This window comes from Haliaeetus leucocephalus, unplaced genomic scaffold (assembly GCF_000737465.1).
Source record: "Haliaeetus leucocephalus isolate CR32 unplaced genomic scaffold, Haliaeetus_leucocephalus-4.0 Scaffold0, whole genome shotgun sequence".
NCBI lineage: Eukaryota > Metazoa > Chordata > Aves > Accipitriformes > Accipitridae > Haliaeetus > Haliaeetus leucocephalus.
Genome location: NW_010972436.1, coordinates 6,456,512 through 6,482,385, shown reverse-complemented (window position 1 = coordinate 6,482,385; position 25,874 = coordinate 6,456,512). Strand labels below are relative to the sequence as shown.

The 25,874-nt window shown below is 37.5% G+C and overlaps 1 protein-coding gene across 1 annotated transcript; it reads right to left on the bottom strand.

Annotated features, from left to right (window-relative positions):
• Positions 1 to 3,656: 3,656 nt before the first annotated feature.
• Positions 3,657 to 24,452, bottom strand: SLC25A40 (solute carrier family 25, member 40). Its single transcript, XM_010562657.1, has 10 exons — positions 24,359 to 24,452; positions 22,256 to 22,315; positions 20,979 to 21,085; positions 18,435 to 18,502; positions 16,558 to 16,682; positions 15,116 to 15,289; positions 10,812 to 10,921; positions 10,409 to 10,490; positions 8,283 to 8,363; positions 3,657 to 3,772 (listed from the first exon to the last, which is right to left on the bottom strand). The coding sequence occupies exons 1-10, from the start codon at positions 24,450 to 24,452 to the stop codon at positions 3,657 to 3,659; spliced, it is 1,017 nt and encodes a 338-aa protein (XP_010560959.1).
• Between the last annotated feature and the right edge of the window lie 1,422 nt (positions 24,453 to 25,874).

Below are 25,874 nucleotides of genomic sequence, written 5' to 3'. Positions count from 1 at the left end.
ACGACCTTTGTTTCTCTTTGCAATGGCCTGGCCCTACTCCAGCCACGGTGCTTCTCTGCAGTGCTTTAAATATCTATCAACTGTTGCAGAACAGACAGGGAATCCTTAATGCCAGTCTTTGTAGGCAAATAAATATTTTACCTAAAAATCCAGCTTTTCATCTGTGTATGTGGCATAGGACCTCAAATAGCATATTTAACCTATCAACAGCTCTTCTGAAGTTGACTCAATGTTAGATTTTGCATTCTTGTTAGTATCATGGCACTTAGGAGATGTCTGAATCACACTGAAGAATCACACTGAAACACTCCTACTAATTCTTGAAGTTGCATGTGAATAACAAATGTAAGTTGATCATCTAAGTCAAGCATACTTAGCGATTTGTAAATGCTGAGGAAACTCACTAAATGCTTTTGAGTGACCTGAGTTACAGATAATCAAACATTATACAAGAAACTTCTTGGTTTATTGGCCTTGCTGGAAAGATGGGAACTAAGGATGGTGGAGTTAGCACCTTGGGAAGTTTGGATTGTGTGTTTATTGGCAAGATCCCAAGGAGAGTGAAAAAGGGGAAACAAAGACAATGTAATGACAGTATTCTCATGTTAAAGATTTTTCTCATTCCTGTAGTAGTGCAATAGGTATTTTTTCTTGATTAGGTAATACCGCAGAACTTAAATTTAAGTCAGTTTTCTCAAATTACTTGCCATTGATTTAAATTACTGAAGGGGGAGGGGGGAAGGGAGACATTTTTTAAATGAAACTAACTTTCCAGGATTATCCTACAGTTTCAAAGTTTGCAAATTAATTTTTGAATTGCAAACTATATTCTTAATTCTTTGTAAGATACAATGGATCCTTTATCTATGAATTTTGCTAATCAAGGTAATGCTTATCAGTATGATTAGTAACTTTTTAAACAAAACTTAAATGCATGTAAGTACATTGTATTTATAAGTGCTAGGGAAGATGCTTTTTTGTGCCAAAGAAGTTTCATAAATTGTTTACACGAGTAGTTGCAATACAAGACAGATTTTTAATTATTGCTTACTCTTAGATGTTTACAGTATGTCACTACACTGTATGGTTTTAGTTGATTTGCCTCTTGTAACGGTACCTTGGCACTACTACTATAATCTCGTCATTTTAGGATGGGCTTGAAAGAGAGAAGATTCATTCTTACCTTTACTAAAAACTACAGGAAATGTTTAGCCTTTGTAAGTATGAGGCTTTGCATCTCTGGAATGCAACGCAGTTGGATTTAGCTGGAGGAGGTTCCAGATACATCTCCTCAACTCTCCAGTCCACAGTGCTGGAGGTCATTGCATCCATGGCAGGGTAAACAACTACTGATGCCATTTTAATGCAGATTTTTTAAGCAGCTTAGCCAAATCCACCAGACCTTGTCTTTCAAGCCCTCATGTACCCACTCAGTTAATTTCTTTGTAATAAACTGACCATTAAATCCTTTCATACACTGTCAGAATGTCCATTACTTCATGTAACTGGTTTTTTTGTTATCACATTAAGCATCTGTTCTCTCATGGCAGTTGAGTAACATTATTAAATACTAATTTGTAAACTAGAGATGCATTTTTACCTCAAATACAGTGAAGGAATCTGGATTCCACAAGTTAACATTCTACATCAAGGTACAGTGATTTAATCGGTCTTGTTTGCTGTTAAACACTTCTACATCCCACTACGTCAGTATTTTGGAGGGGGCTATAATCATGATCTTCAGTCATGTTTGCTGATGGCTCTTTTCTTGGAGCTACTGGTGTGAAATTCATGTGTCATTTAACTGAAGTCTTTTACGTAGTCTGACACCACTGTGAGTTTCTGGGTGTCATTTTGTGCATGGGAAATCAGTTATGTGTGTCTTTCTCAGTTATAAACGTTCATCATTTTTCAAAAAAAATGAAAAAAAATGCCGAAATTGTATGTTTTGTTGCCTTGACGTTCCATAAATGTTGCATGTAAATTAAACATTTTGTATCATCACTAATCACTAGGGTTTGCCTCTGTTTTAATCAGACAGGATAAAATAAGGCCATTTGACAAATTATAGTATTATTGAGCTTATAGCAAATTCTTTTCTTGCAAAACAGGGAGACTTTGTTTTTGTTGCTATATTTCATTCAATGTGGTCCAAAATCTGCTGTTACTTGCTTTCTCTTAGGCTTTATTTTGAGTTTCTAGTGTAAAATTACTTTGAAAAATCACAGTGGGGGAACAGTGTCAAACATCTATGGCAGTACCTCTTGCCTGCACTGTATGCAGTAACTTTGTACCTGATGTCTTTACAGCTAGACCATTTTTCAGTGCATGATGAATTTTCATCAAGGCCAAACATGTGCTGGGATACCTTCTGCATGGTAGAACAGGACTGAAGTCCATTTCTTGGGTAAAGCACGCCCCCTCATTAAAATACACAAACCATATAAAATTCAACCACTTCATTGAAAATGCATGGAAGAAAGGATGTAGTGAGGGTAGTTACAAAATAATTTAAAAAAAAAAAAAATCATACAGAGGAAGCTGTGATTCAGTAAGTTAAGTGCCTATGGGCAAGGGAGACGCTGCAACTGTTCATACCACGCATGTGCAGCACACACGTGAGTAGCAGACAGGGGCTGTGTCTACAGCAGTAAAGTAAATGTGCTCTTCCCTTCAGATAGATACATGGCTGAGTCAAACTGGCATGGAACCACCTGTGTTTATGCCAGCAGACTCAGCCTTCAAAACCAGGTGATCCCATACAAACTGGGTATGGGGAATGCTCCCCCCCTCAGGGAGCATGGCCCTGCCTTGGAGCTGTGTGACAGTGACAGCTTGCACTTCCCAAAAACATGCGAGGGAGCGTTCTTCCAAAACACATGTACAGGCAGTTGTCTTCAGTGCTGGGTGTGCTTTAGAGTATTACCTTAAACTAAAAAGCCACTGCAGCACCTCTTAATGTATTCACCATGCTCTCTGGGTTTCTAATGAGCATGATGTACTTTTTCCAGTTTTACCTAAAGCATTTTTCATTTTAAATAAACCTGAGAAGAAGCCGAAGACTATTTTATAATATGCATTTACACAAAATATAGAGCTGCAAATAACAAACATGCACAGAATTAAACATGTATTAAGCAATAATAAATAAGCATTTATTGAATTCATTCTATATCAACCTCCTTATGGAGGAAGAATTGTATTGTACGATTGGAAGCCCAAAACATTTTCTAAACATCATTTTAAATACCCAACAAAAATGTTTAGTCAGACTGAAAATTAACACAGTGACAGTGGTTATTCTTCATTGCTCTGTCTGGCCTCTATTTTTTTTCCCCTTTTAATCATCACTGAAGAACAGTCAGAGCACATTCCCCCGCCCCCCGCCGCCCTTCTTTCTTTCTTTCTTTTTTCTCTCTAGCTACAAGACAAGTCACAAAATCTTCAATGATAGCTTACGGGTCATGTGTATTTTCTTAGTCTTAAGAAAAAAGTGAACTTATCCTGTGTGAAACAGTTGTTTTTGTGAAGTTGTATTTGGTTACCAAATGTAATCGCAGAAATTCACTGGGAACTCTAGAAAATGCTTTGAGAGATTCAAATTTGGCACAACCTTCACCATATATTTTGACTTCATACAATCGGAAGAAGGAGAATCAAGGGCATTGGTTCATTTTTTCATTTAAATGAGAAAAGAAAGACTTTCCGTATTCATATGTGCTGATCATTATGGCACAAGCAGGAGCAACTTTAAACAGCCGTGGAATAATACCTGCCCAGAAGAGAAAGGAAAGTATTCACTATAATTTGTTTTCAGACTGAAGTGCTGTAGTACCATTTAGTGGTCATACTATATTGATGCCATAGTATATCAGCGTAGAACTGGGATTCTACCTGTCCAAAATACTAAAATTACTAGCTGTAGGTATTACCACTGTAATAATCCTATGACACCGTGTGGCCTGCCTGCCTTGCGTCCATTGTGTCTCTGCCCCTTCTGTCTCTCCGCGGAGGTGGGACACCTTGACCTGCAGGGCTACTTTGCTCCAGCACAGAAGAGGTGGCCCTGGGGGGGACAGACTGTGCACCCTCCCCTAAGTGTCACTGCAAACTTGCTGCTTGTGTGGGACAAGCAGAGGCTTTTGAACTCTCGGGTGGGACAGCAAGAGGTTCAGGAAGCCCTGAATCCTGAAATGGAAAAAGTCAGAGAGGAAAGGGCTCAAGTATCACGCTGGGCTGTACCCTCTGCTGTAGGTATGTGCCTCAGCCCTTCAAGCCAACCATTAAGTAAAAAGCGTGATACTCTTGCCACTGTCTCTGAAGACCTATAGCACCTTTACTAAAATGGAAGGATCCTGGTCACATGTATAAACGACAGAATTTAGGTGTTAAATGTCTCCCATTAAAATCAACTGTCATCTTGTCAGTGGAGTTTAGAAAGTGATTCAGTTTACTTAGAGGTAGGAGAATAAGGCTGAATCCACATGTCTACACATGGCCATCTACTTCCACTCGAAATGCAGACATTTATCTGCATGGAGCTAGCACAGATGCATGACTTATGGAAAACTTGTGTCCCTTTGGAACAGTAGCAAGAAGCCAGGCAGAATACCCCCAGTCATCTCACCTACATGTGGGTGACTGAACTGAGATAGTGGCTGATCAGGTGAACCTCTCTACGCTCCATTACTCATATGTCAAGACCTAAATGTAGGTATCCTAATCTGTGAACTAAATTCCACCCAAAGTGTCTAATAATATCAATGCTTTGTGGTGTCTTGCATTCTGCTGGCATCAGTGCTCTGAAATATGCAAATCCTGTTACCCAGCTATGTTACCCATTACTGTACAGCAAGTAAAGCAATTTATTCTCTTTCAGCGAACACAAACAAGTCTTGCAAGTCTTCAACCAACTGTATAGCCATTCAAACAAAGAACCCCAATGAACCAATGCAGTGCTGTCAAGACTTGTAAGTATCCTGGGTTTGGAATGTCTCCCACAGTTGTTCATTTAAGTATGAACTATGGTAGGCTTTTATCTCAATATCATTTTAATCTCAGAATCTTGTCATTTCCTCCTTACGCTGCTAGAGTCATACATGACAACACATGTGCATTACAAAGGACTTCTGTGCATGGCAACAACAGAGTATTGCCCCAGCCATCCAACAGAACAGGACAACAGCAGCCTCACCCATCAGGTAGACTTGCTGAAGACAGAAAGACATGGGAATCTTTTCCCCTACAGCCTGGGAGAAAGGCATGGGGGGAGCTGAACAACAAGTACCAAGGAAGTAAGAAAGCTTAGGGAGATGAGCATCCTGAGGTGGACACACAGGAAGGCAAGAGCACTTTGTGACTATGAGCATTTTATATACATTCAGGGTTGAATTTTCAATCTCCAGTTGCCATACATAGAAAGGAAGCTATTCAAAAGCAAAACACTTTGAGAACAGTTTAGTTAAGAAGCGATACTGTTTTAGTCTGGTGATACTTGGGCTAGTAAATTATTGATAGAACTACTGGAATGTACATATTCAACAAGAGCAAAGTTTCACCCCAGGTAAAGATTTGCTTTTGTTTAATGAATGACAGCAGTTCTTCACAAAAAGATATGAACCAGCAATTAGAACTCTTGAGGATGTGTAATCAGCTTGAACATTCACACTGTGAATATCTATTTGCCTTGTCACGTGAGGCTGGAAACTCTTATTCTCTCAGTTCCTGTCACATGTGGTGGCAATCCCAGACTGCCTTTGTCCATACTCGGGTACACAGAGTGGGAAATGCCTAGCACTACCTGAGTTTCCTCTTAATTCCCACTCAACCACAATACAAGAAAGGGAGAGAAGGTAGTGAGCGCACTTGTGGATGGATGGCAAGTCTCAAAGAACTCCATTAACTGATAATCACAGCACAGCATATATGTGCTATCCCAAAACGTTACACGGTAACCTCCATATTCATATTTACTTGGATATGAATCGTGGACTGAGCAGCATGAAGCAAAACTTACAAGCATTCACCATGAAATGCATTTCTTTGTATGGTGGAGGAATGTTTAGTTATAGGTAGTTATAGGTTATATGAGAATGCAAGAACTCCAGTTTCTGGGAAACCAAATCTTTTCTTCTTGCTTTGCTTGACAGAGCATGCCAAGTAGAAAACTCTGACAGAAGCTGACAGAAATATAGCAGGATCCATGATAGCTGCTGCCAAATATCTATAAATCTGTGAACAAATTTCCATGTCGTTCTCCACAAGAATATTCTGGGATCTGGCTAAATTCGGCATGAATTACTGAGTCGACTGGTGATTATCTCAGAAGGGAGTCAATCCTTTTTGGTAACTACAGAAGTGGAACATTCCCTGAAAGATTTTAAGAATTAAAAGAAATCCTCAGTTTCAGGATGAGGTAACAGTGAGGGAATGGAATGTCATTTTTCTTGTCTCATGTCACACTTGCCAGCTCACAAAGTCCCTGTTCTGGCCAGGGCAGTATGGTTATGCAGTGGAAAAGACACTTCTAAGTCTCATGAGGTCTCAGGAGGCTCTATGATCACTCCTTGATGCCAGAAAGTCCTCTTAAAATTAGCCACAATGATTAAAATAAGGAGGAAAAGTACCTCCTGCTGGACCTCTCAGGAAAAAGGCCAGCTTCATTGCTGGAGGTTTTGAGTTAGTACCAAGAATTAGGTCATATGATTAGGTAGGCCTCACTGGTTTCAGAGAATTGCCAGGATTTGAAAAAGACATCAGAAGGTATTCCTGGGGGCTTCTTTTCTGTTCTATAAATACGCAGGGTTTAAATGGCCAAGATATCTTATGATGGTCAGGGATACATCTGTGCTGGTCTGCAGTAGAAATAACTACTGCACATAGTTCAGAGCTAAAAAGTGATCTTTGCCAAAGCTATAAAAAAGACTAAACGACAGTCTTTAAGACAGCCCATGCAAGAAGCAAAATAAAATACATCAAGGAATTATACAGCTAAATGGGGTCGTAACAGTGATATTCTGTCTTACTGAATGGCTCAGACGAACTGAAACAACACCAGCTACATACTAAATCATGTACTGATGTGCTGAACACTGGACACAGCTGGGCAGCAATGGTCCCTTGATAGGTTCAGTGAGGGTAAGAAAGTCTGTAAGATGTGTATACTTGCATATACACAAATGCAATAACATACAAGTAAAATTTAAAAACTTTGTCTCAATCAGAACTCATTGAATTGTCAAGATTGTGTTTCTCCATCTGTTTAAACATAAAAATTTAACAAATATTTTAAATAATGTTTCTAGTTGGATAAAAAATTTTAAGGAAAAAATTATTGGGGAATAGTTGTTGCATGACCTTGAATGTCTCAAATATTATACAGTATTCAACATAATTACTCCCATCTAGCAAACAAATACTAATATAACTGCCATATCTTCCAGTCCTCTGCAAAAAACTGCATCAAAGTCCAACTTAAAAGGACTGCATCATAGGACAGATGGGATCTATCCTGGGCTACTATTCCACAGGCCAATAACAGTATTTTATTATGTGAATTCTATTTCAAAATATCTATTCCATACTCAGACTTCTTGGGTTCTCGATAATGCATCTTCTTTAAAGACTAAGAAGGAGACCGAAAAATACCACTGAAGCTTAAGCTCTGTTTCCAAGACAGAAAGAACCAAAAAAAACTGAGTATAGAAACCAGTATGAGATGAAGAACAAAAGTTAGGGTGGCTATTCCTAAATATACGTGCTGCAACAGTACTGACTGTTTTGAAATTTTTAGCACTGGACTAAAAACTGCATCTAAGAAACTTTCTCAGTCTAGAAACATCTCCATACTGTAGCTTCCAAACTCACGAGCCATTAAATTTCCTTTGTACCAATTCTTTCTGAAAAACCCAACCATTACAGTTTAAGAAATCAACAAATTATTTAAATTTGAAAGAAACTATTTCATGAACTGAATGTTTTCCCACCATTTTTCATTGCCAATACAGCCATATCTGTCAAGCCCAATCCCTCTTTTTTTTAAATAAATCATCTCCATCTTGGACAGCTGTAGCTTAGTAACTTATGAAGACTTTACCAAAATTCTCACTGGATGTATGCATGTCTGTTGCTTTATATATGCAAAATATTCCATAACTGAGAGTGTTCACATAGATGTAAATATTATATAATTTATGCACATTAATATCTATAATCACTTGGTACTGATTAAAAAAACTTCCCCTCTAGTCTGAGATTTTTTAGAAAGATATCAAAAGATTTACCAGCAAATAATCCAGTAATCCCATTTTTAGCGACAATTTTCCTCATAACTGCCCAGGTTGATGTACAGTCCCTCTGTGGAACTCAATATAGCATAAGAGAACAGTAAATTAAGCAATATACACAATACCACAGAAAAATATTTTTAGAAATGAAAGACAGTCACTTCAAATGTAATTATTAGGTTTAATTAATTTTATGTTAATTTTATCCATAGTTTTTATACAGGATGTTAAATTCATACAGTATGCAAGTTCATACAATACTCAGGTTAAAATAGCATGACATGGAAAAATGTGTAGTAATGCCTGAAGTAAGATACATGAACAGAGACAATATTCCTTACTAGAATAACTGATAAGAGTTGAAAAAAGTCAACTAGCTTTCAAACAAGCCAGTCCCTTTCCATGTCACTTTATACATGCAGCTAAAAGATCATCACAATTCAGATTTTTAAACCAGAACTTTCCTTTATGGTGAACTGAATCTAAAGGTAAGTTTTGAGAATTGGTATCAGAAGAATGAATATAATAATTAAGCTAGGACACTACAACGTATATCTAAGTTTACAAAAATCAAATCCCCCAACATGTATAAGTTAGTTTAAGAAAGTATAGGTCTATGAGATATGGATCGCAGTCCCTTGTAGAGCTAAATCAGATACCATAAGCAACCTAACTACAGCAACATCAAGAAGCAATCTGCATTGCAGACATATGCAACTGTTTTAAACAGAGGAATTTTTTTTGTGCTATTTCACTCTGCACGTGCTGTTTTCATTGATCTGTAATATGAAAGTGGTGGTTTTTTCTAGAATAAAGTTAAAACAGTTTCATAGGATGCATTCAGCCGGAACATCCTACAGCATCTGGAAGCCGCAAAATATTTTTGCGGCCACAGAGAGACAATATATAGATGTATAGTCAGTGTCCAACTCTAACAGCAACAGGATTAGGAAAGAATTAAACTAGTACAAATTATAGATACCCATAATGAAATTTTAGATATATATTAATCTAGTTAATATCAACCTAATAAATATATGGCAGCTACCTGTGATTCAAAGTGGTGTTAGCAATGAATTTTTACATTCATCAGCACAAGAGAAGAATTGAAACACAGAAACTATTTATATTTAAAGCTTTTTTGATCTTCGTCTGTTCTGCCATGAAACATAAATATGGTTTTCTGAGAATTATACCAGCTAAAAATAATTTGCCTGAGAGAACAAAACCTCATGCCAAAAAGTGAGCACTAAGTTTTCATAACATCGTTCTAAACTAGGGCCTTCATTTCTAAGCAGAAACTATTTGGGCACTCAGCCTTTTTACTGGTCTGTAATCTTAAAGCCATGATTAACATTTATTTAAGTTAATGAAAGTCCCCCACTGGTCCAGGTCCCAAGTAATGGAAAAAAAAGTTTTTAGATACAACTTGAATGTGTATAAAATGCAGTGGTGCTCTACTGAATGCAGAACAGAAAAGAAACTTCCTTCCTCTTTCATCCTTTAAAGCTGTTAAGATATTCACTAATATGCCCGCAAGAATAGTTTCTTTGAAATCACACAAAAATAAGGTAAAAAATACATAACCTGAGCACAGTGCTTTCTCTCTCTAGACTAATATTTAACAAAAGAAGAGTATTGTTGTGAAGGAGCAAGTGGTAGTGAATGTGCAAACATTTTATCATGTTATTTTTATCAACTCAAAAGTCTATTTCAATAGATCACTGTTCACCTGAATGTTTTATAAGAAATTAAATTTTTGCCTATTTAAATATAACTTACTTAAATGTATACAAATTTGCAATTGGTCTACCTAAATGTAATAGCTCTGGATATTTTTGTTTCTATTTTATACCATCTTATTAACCTAAATGGTACTGAAATCACACCTCTTCCCTCCTCCATGCTATTAATGAAATATTGTATTTATCCTAGGAGATAAAAAATATCCTATAAGATGTTACAATTTGCAGAGGAAAAAAGGCCTTAGTGATAGAATTTTTAGATAAACTTCAGAAGAAAGGACAAATATTTAAAATTCCTACCAAAAGTTTATATACTCAAACACTAAGTTTTTTTTTTTGAAACATTATGGGTTCTTTTTCTCCTTACCAGCAACTTACTTTTTAAAGTCTCACTCTCCCAAAGTTCAGTCTGCCTATGTGTTTTCACTACATCAAATGGCAGAGTTATGACAGCTGCAATCTATTAGGAAAAGAAGTCCATTTTAATGTTAGAGCACAAACAATTAAAATGTAATTAAAAATTTTAAATTAAAGTGCACTCAATTTAAAACTAGATTTGATATTCCAAGCACCTGATATTATTAGAAGTCTTGTATTTCAGAACACTGTAATTTATTCAGATACACCCAATCAGCTTGAATGCCAGGCCATGTGTTTTGAAGTAGATGCATCCCAAAACATACACCATTTCTGAGAGAATCATATAAAATCATACCTCTTTAAAATATTTTATTAGTGATAATAATAAAGAGTAGTACTGGAAACAAAAATACATACTTACAGAGCCAGATGCTGCTCCTGAAGTAAAAGCAATAAAAAATGTTGGTTCATGTGCACCAACTTCCTTGCACATCATCTTCTTGAAACGTTCATAATTATACCAGTACATTGCTATGGTTATAAAAAAAATAAACTCACATTACAACACATTTGTACATCAAATACAGAAATTCTTTTATCAAGTACAGATGTAAGAATTCTACTGTGGCAACAGCAGCAAAAAGAAACAAGAGCTGAAAGCAAAATAAAAGTGTTCTCTGTGATGATCCATGGACAGACTGCCTCATTCCCTTTATATCTCCATATTCCAAATTTCTTCATATGATACAAATTAGCCTAATCATTTTGTGATTCCCTTAAAGTAACCCCTACCTTAATACAATCTAACCCAAGCACTACAAAACTCACATAACTGATTTTTTTAAAATTCAATTTAACATAAATCGGAATGTAGGCTTTTAATTATTTGCTATGTTTTCAGGCATGAGCTCACTAATTCTACAAAAATGTGTTTCATACAAAATGAAAGGTTGCTCAGGACTGCCTCATACTCTTCTGGGGGACAGAGTGTAAAATTTAATCCTGAGAGAACCAAGAAATACAGTTTTGCTCTCTGGAATTACTCAGGGGGGGAATGCCTCCATTAGGACTGTCAAGGCAAGTCTGACTAATAACTTCTAGGAATAACATCTGTTTCTGGTTTTATCTGCTGAACTAAACTGCACTCCTTCTGCATTCTAACTAAAACTCTTTAAACTGTATGCTACTGGGCTGAATTATAGCGTGGTTCCTTGTGGCAATTGGTCAAATAAATTCTGCAAATGACAGCTGTGTATCCTGAAAGATAACTGTGCCTCATTCAGCACTGAGTTCTGGAGGTTGTGCCAGCAGAGAAATATCAAAGTATTTTCTTGCTATGAACATTGCCAGCACACATGCCTGGCCTCCCAACATTTTGCAAAAGTAATTGTAGGCAGTATCTCAGAAGGCATTCTCAGGGTTTGAGGAAAACCTACTATTGAAATGTATCAAATTCTAATTTAATATAAATTATCTAAATCCAAAACTTCGCTTAAGCACCTGCCGGACTCCCTTCCCTGTATACCTTTTACATTTATATTCTCTGCAACACTGCTTAAAGAATGACTCAAGTGTTATTGTTAACCCAATTCTTGTGCTTATAAACATTCACAGCTTAAGTTTTATTCAGTCTAGCTAGCCTCCCAAGGGAACATGCTTGAAGCACATCGTTCAAAGTTGGTCTAGTAACACAGTGGGATTCTAATCACCCTGTGCTGCTTGAGTCATGCTGTGCTGCTTGACTGTTTTCACAGAGGAGCTGCTTTCTCAGTACAAATTGTTACACTGACTTTAATTTCTCTTGAAAGAGCTAAGTGGAGCTAACTGCAGCAAAAGTGCAGACTGTGCTGTCAGAATACCAGAAACCACGATGCTGTTGGGGCATCATTCAAACAGAAGAGCTAAGACTGAAGGTATTAAGGGAGAACATCTTAACTGCATAGAGTATTTATAAGGAAAAAATAATCAGAAAACACATTTGGAAAAGGCATTAAGCAGCATTAAACACTCTTAGCTTTATATCATCAGAGTTTTGTGGCATTTAATTTTGGTTTGGTTTTTTTTTTTTAAATACATTTTCCTTTACTCATGCACCTAATTGCCTGCTCAATTCTGGCTCTTTAACAATAGTCCTTAACGCATAAGGCAGGAGCTGCATGTTAACCTGTGCCTCTACCCTTCCAGCACCCCATGATGCCTACAAAGTACTGGGCACAGACAAGTGCCCAATAGCTGTGAAGTGAATGCCAGAGCAGTGTGGAGACTGACTTAAAATCAATGAGGATGTTTTGGATCAGTGGAGGAACAGCAGGCATGGACACAAGAATCTGAAAAGGGCTGAGAACACACAGACATCACCCTAGTGCCCTCTTCCTTGTGCAGTCCCTCACAGTCCTCTGATCTTCCCACTCTGTTAAAAGCAGCAGAGGGAAGGAAGATCACTAGCTCCTGCCACATTGCTACAGACAAAAATCAGTAAGAGAACAAGAGTTTCTACCTGAAGTCGGGCAACAGGAATTAGATGAAGAATTTTAGAGTTACCTTACAAAACTTAGCAGAATAGCCTAAGAGAAAGATGCATTTGGCAGAGAAGAAAAATAAGTAAATTAAAAAATAAATACTGAACAGGAAGTACTTTGGCAAAAGGTTGAGATGAATTCTGACAGTTATCTTTAGCCTTAGAGAAGACACATTTCCATAGGTTCAGAAGCCTTCCCTATCACAGAAGGCTAAATTAAATCCCATCAAGCAACAGGATCCTTAAGCAGGAAATACAGTCCAACCACAATCTTCAAACACCTACCAGTAGCAAAGTGAAAGAAAACAGAGTATTATTCATTCTGAAAAGAAAACGGCTGAGATAACTTGGTTCTGTTAACTCACTTAACTGCCAAGTGCAATTTTTAACTAAATATCCTAATCACCCCCATTTACCATGCATTGGTCTGGTTCACAGCCAATTTGAAATTTATTCCAGGTGCACATCTAAATGTGCTCAAATTCCATGAGTCCAAACCAATTATCAGTTCACTAGACTGTCTGGAACCACAAATTAAATTACATGTCAGATTATCTTAAGAATGAAGTGGGAGAACAAAGATAGCAGGTCAAATACTTCAAGGGTTCTCTGCCTCCAAAAATAGGTTTGAAGCATTTTTCTGGGCCAGCACAAGGTGTTCAAAGGTGTTATTTCTGGTACTATCCAAAGGACAGAAACTGCTTCAAGGACAATTGATGCCTAACGATCTCCAATTGCTCTGACAACAACAGGCGTCAAGGAGACAGGGGCTCTCACCAGTGGCATTAACAAGTGGGAAAACTGTCCTTTAGCAGAGTCATCCAATTACCTCTGGAGCTCACAACATAGCAGACGTGTGACAAAAAGGAAGAAAGCATGATCTCTTCTGTCCGTGTTATCTTAAAGAATAGTCCTAGGCCTAGCTACGCTCTGTATCAGACTCTTCTAGATTTTCAGCTTTGGAGCTCTGCTAACAAGTGTTATAAATGAATTTAGTCCCAAACAGGATTCCAAACAAAGTTAACAATTTATTAAATGAATAAAGGCAAGCAAACAGCGCTGGGCACGTGGGGAGCTTCTGCTCTACCACAACGCGCGCCGTGAAAAACAAAACAGCTTCTTTTATAGTCTAACGTTCGTTACATATTCATACTAGGCGTGTTCTTCTCCATCTCCTGGTTGTGGGGGTGCTTAGAAACTTATCTCTGACCAGGCTCCCCACTGTTCGCGCTGGACAGCAGACATCCTGTGCAACAGCCAGACACCCTGCACAGCACCAGCTGCGGTCACCAGAACCCGAACAAGTTCACAACAGACACCTCCTGCTCAACAAATACGTACAACAAATGGCTCATCAAGGTCCCAAGCACTGCAATCCCTGAGGCCAAACACACATCCAAATGCCTCAGTTCTCCTCCAGGATAGTTAACGACAAAACCGGTTTTGGGTTGGCAAAAAGAGAACGAACTATGTACAGATCATCTGTCTCCTCCCGGCCTGCGGTTGTACAAGGATCGACAAAATGGTTGAAGATTACATAGACAGTGAGGGTCACATTTTATTATGCGGCCCTAGCATTGTTTATATTGACACGAATCAGATGAACATATTTCACACAAGTGATGCTCTAGCTTCATGTTTTTTGGAGCAGTTACACAAACTCATTCATCTTGCTAACAAAAATTCCTGAAGACACTACTGTGTCACTCTCTCTTTGTACATGTTTTCAAAATTAAGCATCAGAACACTTAGATACAGCAAGTTTCTCTATAAGGAAATAGCCACTCTACCTATTACAGAGAAAATTTCCTACTGAAAGTCTTCAAAAACAGCCATTGCATAAGCTAAATTTTTGCCAAGCATAAGCTAATTTTTTGCCAAGAAAGGTTGGACCAGATGATCCTTGAGGTCCCTTCCAACCTAGTACTCTATGATTTTATGATTCTAAAGGTGAGAAGAAACAGTCTAAGTATAGAGAAAGGGAATGTAACAATGAACCCCAACTGGTATTCACAAACAAAATGGGGGGAAAAATAAAAATCAGGTCCTCAAAGAATTTATAAATAAAAACACTCAAAAGAGAGCAAATCTCAGTCATTCTGAAAGCTAACCATTAAAATGACCTAAAAAACACAGAAAAAGTCTAACAGTTATGCATAAACACATCTTCTGGCATAACACAAACTTGCATGGAAAATAAACCCCACCTGAGAAAGGTACGTCTCTCAGAACAGTAGAACTCCAGCCCCTCCACAGGGAAAACCATCCGTCTGTAGCCACTTTACTGCTGATGCATGTGTACAGTTGCTTGTATGACAACTTGCGATACTGCATTCTAGTTCTGATCAGCTCCAGGGGGCTCACTACAGTAACTGAACCAACTGCAAATGCGAAAAATGTGGGCTTTTTTTAAAATCAACATTTACTAGTAGTATTTCCTGAACATTAAAGTCAGGTCTCACCTTGCTTTACATATTTGATTCCTTTCAGCTCTCCCATTTTCCTTGAAATAATTCCCAAAATAAGTTTCCTTTCCAGATAATACCGTATCTATTCACAGTACTTAAACATTTGGACACACACGCTACCTACCTTTTTTCAATACTGACATGTTGTAATCCATGTAACATGTTAAGAATCCTCATTTTCAGATTTATTACTTAAATAGGCTGAAAATTTCAAGTACTTGTAAAGATTACTTTTCAGTAATTACCATTTTTAAGTGTAACTTGAAGAAAGTGCACTTGGGGTTTGGGTTTTTTTCTTGTTAAAGACAAAAATGATGGTTAGAGATTAAGCTTTTATTGATTTCTAAGCATCTTTGCCATTCTTATTTTAAACTATCAAGATTATTTAGCAGGCAATCTGTATCTGATAAAGTAACTCTCTTGCACCTCGTGGCAAGGTCAGTGAGTCACCACTCACTAACAAGCTCCCATCACACATGTAATAGACGATTTTACTTTTCTCCTGTTGCTGGGATAAGGTTTCTTTGACATGTGAATTTAAAACATGGAGCAGCCTAATAAGAACAATTTGCCACATCACCACAGAATAACAATTATTTTTCTACTAGTCTTCCAGTCCCCCTCATAGATTTCACAAGTAGAATATGGAACTACATTCTCAGAGTCTTCTAAGAAAGCCCAAAAATATATGACATGAGCTACTTCTACAAAAATATATAAGAATAAACAAAAGTAAGAAAATATAAAAAGAAATTCAGTCCCTTTATATCATGCAGCAGTAAACCAAGTACAAGTCCAATTTTAATTTTCCTTGTAATTACCTGTGTAGCTTCCATTATAGAAAATAATGATGTTTATTATTAGATTCACCACAGAACAGACTTAAATTAAACTGTCCTTGGTAGAAGTCTAGAACTATCAAATAGTGAATAAATTACACATGTAGTGAAAGTGTAACACCAAAAATAATTCACATTATTCCAGGTTAGAGGGTTATGTTGCCCAAGAAATACTGCGTAATTACAGTATTCCTTCCTATGCCCAGCTCCACGTAATATTATCCCTCATTTAAAGCCACAGCAAATTTACTTTAAAACCAAAACAGAACAACAAAACAAAGCCAAGAAAACAGCATACACGTATTTTATTTCACTTTAATCTTTAAACAGATAACAACTTACATCTGCTTAAGGCACCTGCAAGAACTGGAATGTGTTCATCATCCTTTCCTAGTCTAGATTTCAGAGCTTCACTCAATTGGTCATAGCAGGTAAAATAGATTACTGTGGTAGGAAGTGCCATTATTCTAAAATATAAGAGATGGAATCTAAATTAATACAAGGAAAGCAGAAACATAAAGTCAACAAACTTGTATGGATATTTTGCTTAAATAAGGAAAAGTTAGATCTCCAGCTGTGTGTTGTTATGGATGAAGAAAAAGCATTAATCCTGTGGCTTTGATTCACTGTCTCTAGTTCAGAGTTTCAAATTCACAGATTTCTCAGTTTTCTAGTTTTTAATTTCATGAGGAAAAACTATAAGTAAAATGATGGTGGATTATCTCAGTCAAAATGTATTTCATATCAGCTTCAGAACTATTTGGATAAAGGAATGGAATTGAAAGATGTGAATATGAAGCAAGCAAACAAAACATTATGGAAGCAGCTACTAACCTTAAATTTTTATTCATTTAACAACTGGCGAGTATTTTCTCTATCTTAATCAATACTTAACGATTCTCATTACTTGAAAGACAATGTGGAGTGAGTAAATATAAGTTTTTTCCATTCCAGCATAGTACAGACTATAATAAAAACAGCTAGATCTGTAATCATTCAGTGTAGGGGTAAAGCACCCTATCTTACTATAAAACTGCAATTATATTTTTGTGTTATGTCTGTGCCAATATAGCACATACCACCATTACCAAAAAACAATGAAGACTGTCATGCTTGGAAAACCAACAATTCATAGTTTAGCTCTTTTAAATACTGTGTACCTCTCTCCAATCAAGAAGCTGGTTGTTCTCTGCAGGAGTACAGAACACATGTTGAAGAAAAAACTCTGTCATGGCTGAAATAGAGACCTCTTAGTTCAATTAGATCCTAAAGGTTTGTATTTTGAAATTGCCACATGCTGCAGGTTAAATAACAAGGCCTGAGCTCCACCATGCTTTGCTTTTTTGTGTTTATATACTGAACACTGTGTGCAAATCAAAAGTGTACCAGTGCTTTCCCACTGGGCTCTTTGACTTGGAACAAGAGAACTAACTGTAACACAACACTTCAGTCTTACAAGATACAACTTTAATATACATGTTAGATTTGATCACTTTCTCAGATTGCTTATGGAGGGGGACATAATTATAGAGGTCTTAATTACTATCCATACTAGGTTAATATGAATAACAAGATAAAAGAGATTGGTGCTGTTAAGCTTAAATAGAAGACGAGGAGGGGATTTGTTAACAGTGTTTGAATATGTAAATTGCTCTTGTGGAGAGAAAAGGAATGATCTGTTTTCCATGACAAAGTTGTATAGGATAAAAACCAATAAATTCTTTGGAATAAAGAAGATTCTAGTTAAATGTTTAAAAATAAAAATTACGTCAGGGTAATGAGGTGCAACACTACAGTGTCTGTGGAAACAGCTGTGTTGCTTATTGCAAGTCATTAGCAAAAAGCTAGGATAGCAAATCTCTATCAAAGTATAGCATTCTCTAACGATCACTTTTCATCCTATGATTCAATGATACTATCAAGGGGATGGTTACAGTAAGGATACCATCTCTAAAAGGCAGAATGAAGTCTGATATTCCTGCTTAACTACTGAGAATATATTAAGGAAGTTGCAAGGAGGAATCTCAAGATCTGGCAGAAATTATACTGTCTTTAGATGTTTCTGATACAACTGATTACATCACTATCTGTAACTTCAGAATTTACCAATATTTTTAAAATCACTTACAAATAAACATACTCATTTGTCTAAATAATGGAGTTAAATTTTTAATAATAATTAATAACATGTTACCAAATAAACCCTCCATTCAGCTTACAGTGTTGGGGGAAGTCCACTCCACAGTGATTTTATTCCCTCTATTTGAATAATTTTCACAAATGCATCCTAAAAATATAACCAGGCAAAGAGCAATAATTAGCTACAAAGCTTTTATACTCAGTAATATATTTTAGCTGGCAGAACACAAAATTAATGTATTAAAAAACTATGTTTCTAAAATGGCTTATCATTCTAAGATCCCAATTTTGTAGTTGCTAACACTAGCTATCACATTTAATCACACAAATAGTTCTATTGAGCTGAACAGAAATATTTGTGTGTTTGAAATTAAGAATTTCCTTCCATCTTTAAAGGACCAAAGTAGTAAGTTTTTATCAGTAACTGACAGCCTGTGAGTAAGTTATTTTCAGAACTAATACAACACAGCAGCAACTCGTGGAAACTTCCCCAAATAATCCACTGAAATATTTTTTTTAATACGTAACAGGAGTTCTTGGCATGAAATAGCAATTAACTCTCAATGATTCTTCAATACTTGCTTTCTCTGACAACAAGTTGACAACATATATGCAATGTATATACACTATACTATATTCTTGGAAGCCTACAATTAATACCACAGCTGTCCCATATATTCCCAGACCACTGACAACAGAGGAACACTAAACCTTGAAGATCATTCAACTGAAATCACCATCAAAAAGACAAACTTCCTAATATCAGGATACCTAATGTTCTTAAATATTTGGGGGAAGAGGTTGAGATTTGATGGATTGGAATATGCTTAAGACCAGACATTATCACAGGGCCTCTGTCCTGGGTTCAGCTGGGATAGAGTTAATTTTTTTTTTTTTTACAGGAACCTGGGAGGTGGGGGGGCATAGCCGGGGCAGCTGACCTGAACTGGCCAAGGAGCTATTCCATACCATGTGACATCATGCTCAGTATATAAAGGGGGAGCGGGCCGGGGGGTGGGCTCTTCTTTTCGGTGGGGGAAGTGGCAGAGCGTCGGGTCCCGGGTGGTGAGCAGTTGCACTGTGCATCACTCTTTTTGTATTCTCTTTCATTAGTACCGTTGTTGTTGTTGCAATTTCTTTGTGTTGTTCCAGTAAACTGCCTTTATCTCAACCCTCGAGGTTCCAGGTTTGGGTTTTTTTTCCTCTCCTCCGTCTTCCCCCCATCCCACCGGAGGGGGGCGGGAGGAGTGAGCGAGCGGCCGCGTGGTCCTTTGTTACCGGCTGGGCTGAAACCACGACAGCCTCAAAAGATACAGAGCCTGACAGACCACAAACAGGACTCACAGGAAGAAAAAGGCAAATAGCTTTAGAGGAGACAGCTTTGATGGACAGAGCCACTGAAGTAAAAAGTTGCATGGGGAAAACAAAGACATGATTTATTAAAACAAGCCTGACTTGAAAAAATGGAGCTTTGAGAGGGAGTCAAGAAGCCCTAAAAGGTCCTAAGATGATTTGACAAAAAAGACACTTAAGAGGGGAAAAAAAAAGACAGAAAATGCTATACTAGTATTTTATGTTTTCTCCAAATATATTCTGTACTAGTTAGTTTGTAAGTTTATACTAGCTTCAACAAATTTACAGGACAGGAAGGTATGGAAAAAAGATTGGAGAAAGGACATAACTAAATCCAATGACTGCACAGCATATTTATATACCTTACTAACTATATGGGCAAATACAGCAAAACATCTGTACAGTCCTGCCACTGGAAACCTACAATGTCCACTACAATTTTCTTTACCGCACAATTGTCCAGCACTGTTTTTTTAAAAAAATGAAAGGAGATCCAATGATATCATAGTCATTCTTCTTTATGAATCACCTTGTCATAGCAAAAATGGGCCTAAAATCATGTCAGTTGGAAAACTAAGCGACGTTCTAAAAAATTATATGGTAAAGTTAATTGAAAAATTCAAAATTGTGAAGTTATTAATTTTTTAAAAAGATAACACTGTAAAACTCCTCAAGAAACCTTTTGCATGAATTTCATTCTTCTCAGAAATTTAATTCTGAAAAATCCTTGATCACGTGTGTAATTTAATGGCAGAGTCAAACAAAATCTTGATTAATGAAGCAGCATCACAGTGTCCAACAGCAAGTCTGCTTCCAGTGTCTGAGTAAAATGCTAGTCCTACAAGTTTCAATGGATCCAGAACTTGACACATGAACTTAACTTTGAAATGCTATCTGCATTGTTAGTTCAGCTCAGGAGCATACTGGGAAGATCTGTTGATAGAAGAGCTGTAAGTAGGTACAGAAAATGAGTACCTGCAATCAGCAACTACTGACAATATAGCTCAAGTGGGGAAAATAAAATCATACAGCCAGTATCCTGTGAGGAGAGCTGTGCAGCTGCCTCCTTGTTCATCTTAAGAAAGGAATATGTATTTTCTTGTAGAAGGTAAAAGTATCATTAATCACTATATAAATTACACAGTGTAACCACACGAACGCCCTCTCAAATTATAACAGATTCTACTGGAACTTGAAAAAAAAACATTTACAGCATGCTACTTAAAAATGTTTTCAATGTACAGTTTTATATAAATGTAAAATGTTCTTACCAACATCCCTTTGAAACGCCCACTTTTTTTATACCACGCTTTGCTGTCACCATTCTCACAAACACATATATGATCCATAAGGCCACTGGAGTATACAAAACACTTTCCTAATAAAATGGTGTACAAGAATATAGTTAATGCTTGTAAGATTGTTCTTACTCAGCAGCAATTTCAAATTGGATATAATGGCAACACAGATTTATCTCTGGTTAGACACAGTGGGGCAAAATAATCTTGGAAAGTCAATGATGACATTAGGTAAAAGGAAAGGGGGAACAAATGCAATCTTCAGAGTGCCAGACTAAATGAAACTGCCCTCACAGGCTCCAGGAAATGTGTTTATGTTATACCACCATCTGCTGAAGGCTAAAACCAACGCAAGACCTGAATAGCAATATTATATGTAACTATGTGAACATCTTTCAGATTTTTAAATCTTTTATTAAGTAGCCTCAGCATCCACATTACAAGTGGAGGCATTATATCTTAGGTTAGACTGTATTTATACTAGATCATCCTCTCTACTTGTTTTTGATTTCTTCTACATCATATACCTTGAACCTGTTTGATAAAATATTATTGCCATTATGAAAACACACTTTCAAGCTTCACATTTCTGAAGGGTTTAGAATTTACTAAAAAAACAGGATAGAAGGCACAAGTATTTTTCGTGATTTACAGCAAGTGTGACTGGAAATATTAATCTCCACATATAACATGGAACACCAGTCATCTCCTTTCCTTTTGAATCCGATTTATTAATTACAACTAAATAGTAGGAATCATTGACATATCTTTGAGTGCACAGTGTCTTCATCTATTCAGAACCCTAGTGGCAAGTGACTTAGGTAAGACTTACTACTCTTTTTCAAAAGTCTCTGGATTCTGGAGGAGCTGAACTTTGATATAGAGTCCTGATCATATAAGCCCTCTGATGAAATATTTAGTTATTAAGAGCTTTTTTTTTTTAAACTCAACTCATTAATAGTTGTACCTTCTGCCACAATGAAAATACTAAGACAGACAGAAAAAAAGTCTGTTTAAAATAGTATTTACAGGATTTTTTTTCCACTGTGTCTGTTCACTGGCAAATTCTTTCTTTAGCAATTTCAGTATATATTGCTGTGTTGCTCTCCCCCCCCGCCCCTTACACTTAAGAAACAACCACAACTATTGCGAAACAAATAAAAACATTCTGTAGCTCAGCATTATGATTATTATCAGCTAAATACAACAGCAAAAAGCGAATTATGCCCTCCACTATACTACACATTTACCTTTGGAGAATGGATTGCTTTGGGCTTGCAGTCGAGTTTTGATAACATCAAGAGGAGTTACTAAAATGAAACAGAAGTCATTCACAAACACCCTGCATGCCCTGAAAATGTACAAGTGTACAGATGCCTTATCATGAATTTCTACGGCTTTTTTTTTCCAGAGGGGAAAAAAAAGAGGCCTGTTTTACAATGTTATCAGACAGAGGCAAAAAGGAGAACTACAAATCCTGTATGGTTTGCAAGTGACGATATGTATCTTTTCTAATTTACTAACAGTTGCACCGACAACAAATATTAGAGATACACAAAGCTCATCCAAAACCCATTGTGTCATCTTGTCTGAAAGTGCTAAAACTTGTGCTATTATGCCCTGCTGCTAACCTTTTATAAGTGGCATACCACAAGGCATGTAAGATCAGATTTTGGCCTCAAGCATGTAAAATATTACAGCATTTTTTCATGTGTTTATTCTTTTTCAATAAACTGACCATAATAGCGATGTTCAAAAGAAAAATTTTAAACTCATGACATACTTTCCTTCTTTGCTGTGTGTAGAGTTGTTGACTTTAGAGTTGTTGAAAATTAAATGAAGGTTTAGTGAACATTTCATCGTTTCCGCTCCAGCCCTCACAATTATTACAGGCCTAGACATGCTGAACACTACAGTGGCTGGTCAGCTGGACCAGCCTCTACTGATTATATTGACTGAGGGCTTGATTCAGTTGCTTACATAAAAGCAGCTAGTGCCACCTGAGTCTCTAAGGTACCCAAAATACCTATGCAGTTGACAGAAATGACTGCAGCAGCTAGAGGCTAAGTCAAATACTCTAGCATGTGTCTCACTGAACACGTTCCTGTGCACAGGCAACTGACTCACACCTTAGCTCTCTATTGATGCCTCTCAGTTGACTAACAGGAGGTTGAATACTTGGCTCACATTTCCGTATCTAAATGTGGGGATCTAAATGTGACTCCTGCAGCTCAATTCAGTTGCTTAAAAGTTGGCATCTAGTAGTATTTTAGCCACTCACACATACTCTGCCTCATCCCCCAGCTGCCACTTCAGAAAGGGGCCAGTCTCCTATACCTCTTGAGCTCTCGAATACCAACACCTTACGCTGTACTAGAATCTTACGTACACACAGTTGGAATCCATCCTGGAAATGCCACAGGTCTGATGTAGCTTTGCTTGCTACTTTACCTAACATCACAGGACACATGGTATTAGGACAGACTAAGAAGAGTATGAATTTGACAGGGTCCTGGTAAGATCCTATTTTGTAAAAATTTGGAAATTTTGCAGGGGAAAAATCATGCTTAGAAAATTGCACATTTCCCCGTAGCATAACCAGGGTTAAAAGTCAGAACAAAAGACTAGCTTAAGCCAAAAAGTAACTGAAATACAAAGTATAAGCTAACGGGCTTGAAGAGCTCCAAGGGATACGAAGTACTTAACCTAACCAATCGATGCCTCTTTGGGTACAGGTGGGGAAGGAGGTCCTGAGTGAGACAACTGAATATGAAGCAGATGAATTCCACAGATTATCCAGAGGTTTAAAGGCCTAACAAAAAGCTATCCTTAAAAGCAATGTTTAGGGACAACCCTCCTCCCCCAATAAAAGGCTTTACCAGTGTAAGACATCACAGCAGAGTAAATTAATGTTACTACTGAAGTGGTAACATGAAGGGGACATCTCACAGGGGCCACACTTGCAGGATTTATGTCTTGTACTGTAAAGCAGTCTTTTATTTAAAATCTACTTTTAAGCAGCAGGAAGTATGGAAATTAATTTTTATTATTAATTTTGTTTCTTGAAGAAAGCAAGCATTTAACTACTACACCAAGAGGAAAAAATGAGAAGTCAATAAAAATTATTCGTATTTCAGAAATGGTTAAAGATTATCAGGGATGGGAAAGATTTCAATTAACCACATTTGTTAAAATACAAAAAATTATGAGACAACTATTCAAAACCATCCTTGTTGAACATATTAGTGGCAACTGATAAACCATATATATATGTAGACATCATGCTGAGTCAAAATGAAGAGTAATCACTTTGTAAAGCTTCTCTCTGTGGCAAGCTTGATATTTTGCCTTACCAAATAATGATGTAATTATAGCTCCACAGCAAGAAGCTATTGCTTTCTGAATAATGGTTGTTTTTTCTAAGTTGCTATCACTCATTTTGGTCATGGCTTTATCCCTGGAGAAGAAAAACCCATTAAGGAACAGAAAAACATATTGCAAGACGATGCTTAAAACCTGCAGAAAAATCAAAGGAAAAAATATTTTAAATTTTCACTAACGCATTATGTATAAGCAGCAAAAATGTAAATACTAGTTTTCTACTTGTATACAAGCATCTCTGTAATTTTTTGAAATCAGACTATTTGCGCCACGTTTTATAAATACGTTTTCTAAATGACAATAAATCCTCCAAATCCTTCCTACATAAATTACATTGTTTATATTTTTTTGTAAACCACATTAAACATTTACTATGTATTACCTCTTGCTCCAACAAAGGGTTTAGGAGCATGTAAATAATCTGTACAAAGACAAATTCCCAGCCTGTGGCCCATAAACTGTAGCACATCGGAATAATCCATCTAGCCCTCCTCTTGCTTCCATCGAGAGGTCTCCTGGTTGATCCAACAGTCTCAGCCTGCTAGTGATGACTATATATCCTGGCAAGCTCCTCATCTAATAAACACTAACTAGTATCAACGCTACCATTAAGTATTAATTCCTGGAACAAATCCTGCTGTATGGCTGCACAGGCAAGGTTACAATACCTTAGGAACGTACTCACAGTATGTAAAAGTAAGCTTATATACTCCCAGCATCTGCAACTAGCCAGGACTGGAGAAAATAATAAAACCAAAAACATCCCAGAACATAAAATCCCCAAATAAAGGCGTATCTTTCAAAGTGCACGTTGTGCATAAGTCCATTCATAACTTTATTAGTTTACGTTGATATAAGCTTTTTATTTGCTCTACGGGAACATTATGTTTTGCTATTTTCAGTAAGTTTCATATATAAGAAAGAATAAGCTGCATAAAACGAGATTCGCCTCTCAGATGCTAACAACTACTAATGGGGGGGAATTGCCTTTTTTAGTGTATTTTTCAACGTATAACAAACCTACCTTCCAGAATAGCATATATGACCCGTTTATAAGCAGCGACCGGGTTGCAATCGCCGGAGGCAAAGCTCTCCGCAATAAAAACGTGGAGCATGCCCAGCCAGGCCCCCCAGCTGCTTGCCCCAGCCCACCAGCCCCAGCCCACCAGCAGACTGTGAAGCCATGCCCCGAGCTGGGCCGCCGATCCGACCCGCCCTTGAGCCAGGGCATGCCCCGGGGAGCGGTGGGGGAGCCTCCGCGGCGGGAGGCGCTGAACCCGGTTAATTCCCCGGCCTGCCAGCACCGCGCCTGCGCCCGCAGGAGGTCGCTGAACCGGGCGGTCGGTTGCTCGCTCCTCGGCAGGTCCCCGGCCCCATCTTGCGGGGGCCAGGCCAAGAGACTCTTCCCTGGGATTTGCTGCTGAGGAGGGCGCCCACCCGCTCCCTGAGGCGAGGCGAGGCGAGGTGAGGGAGGGGGGTGGCGGCGGC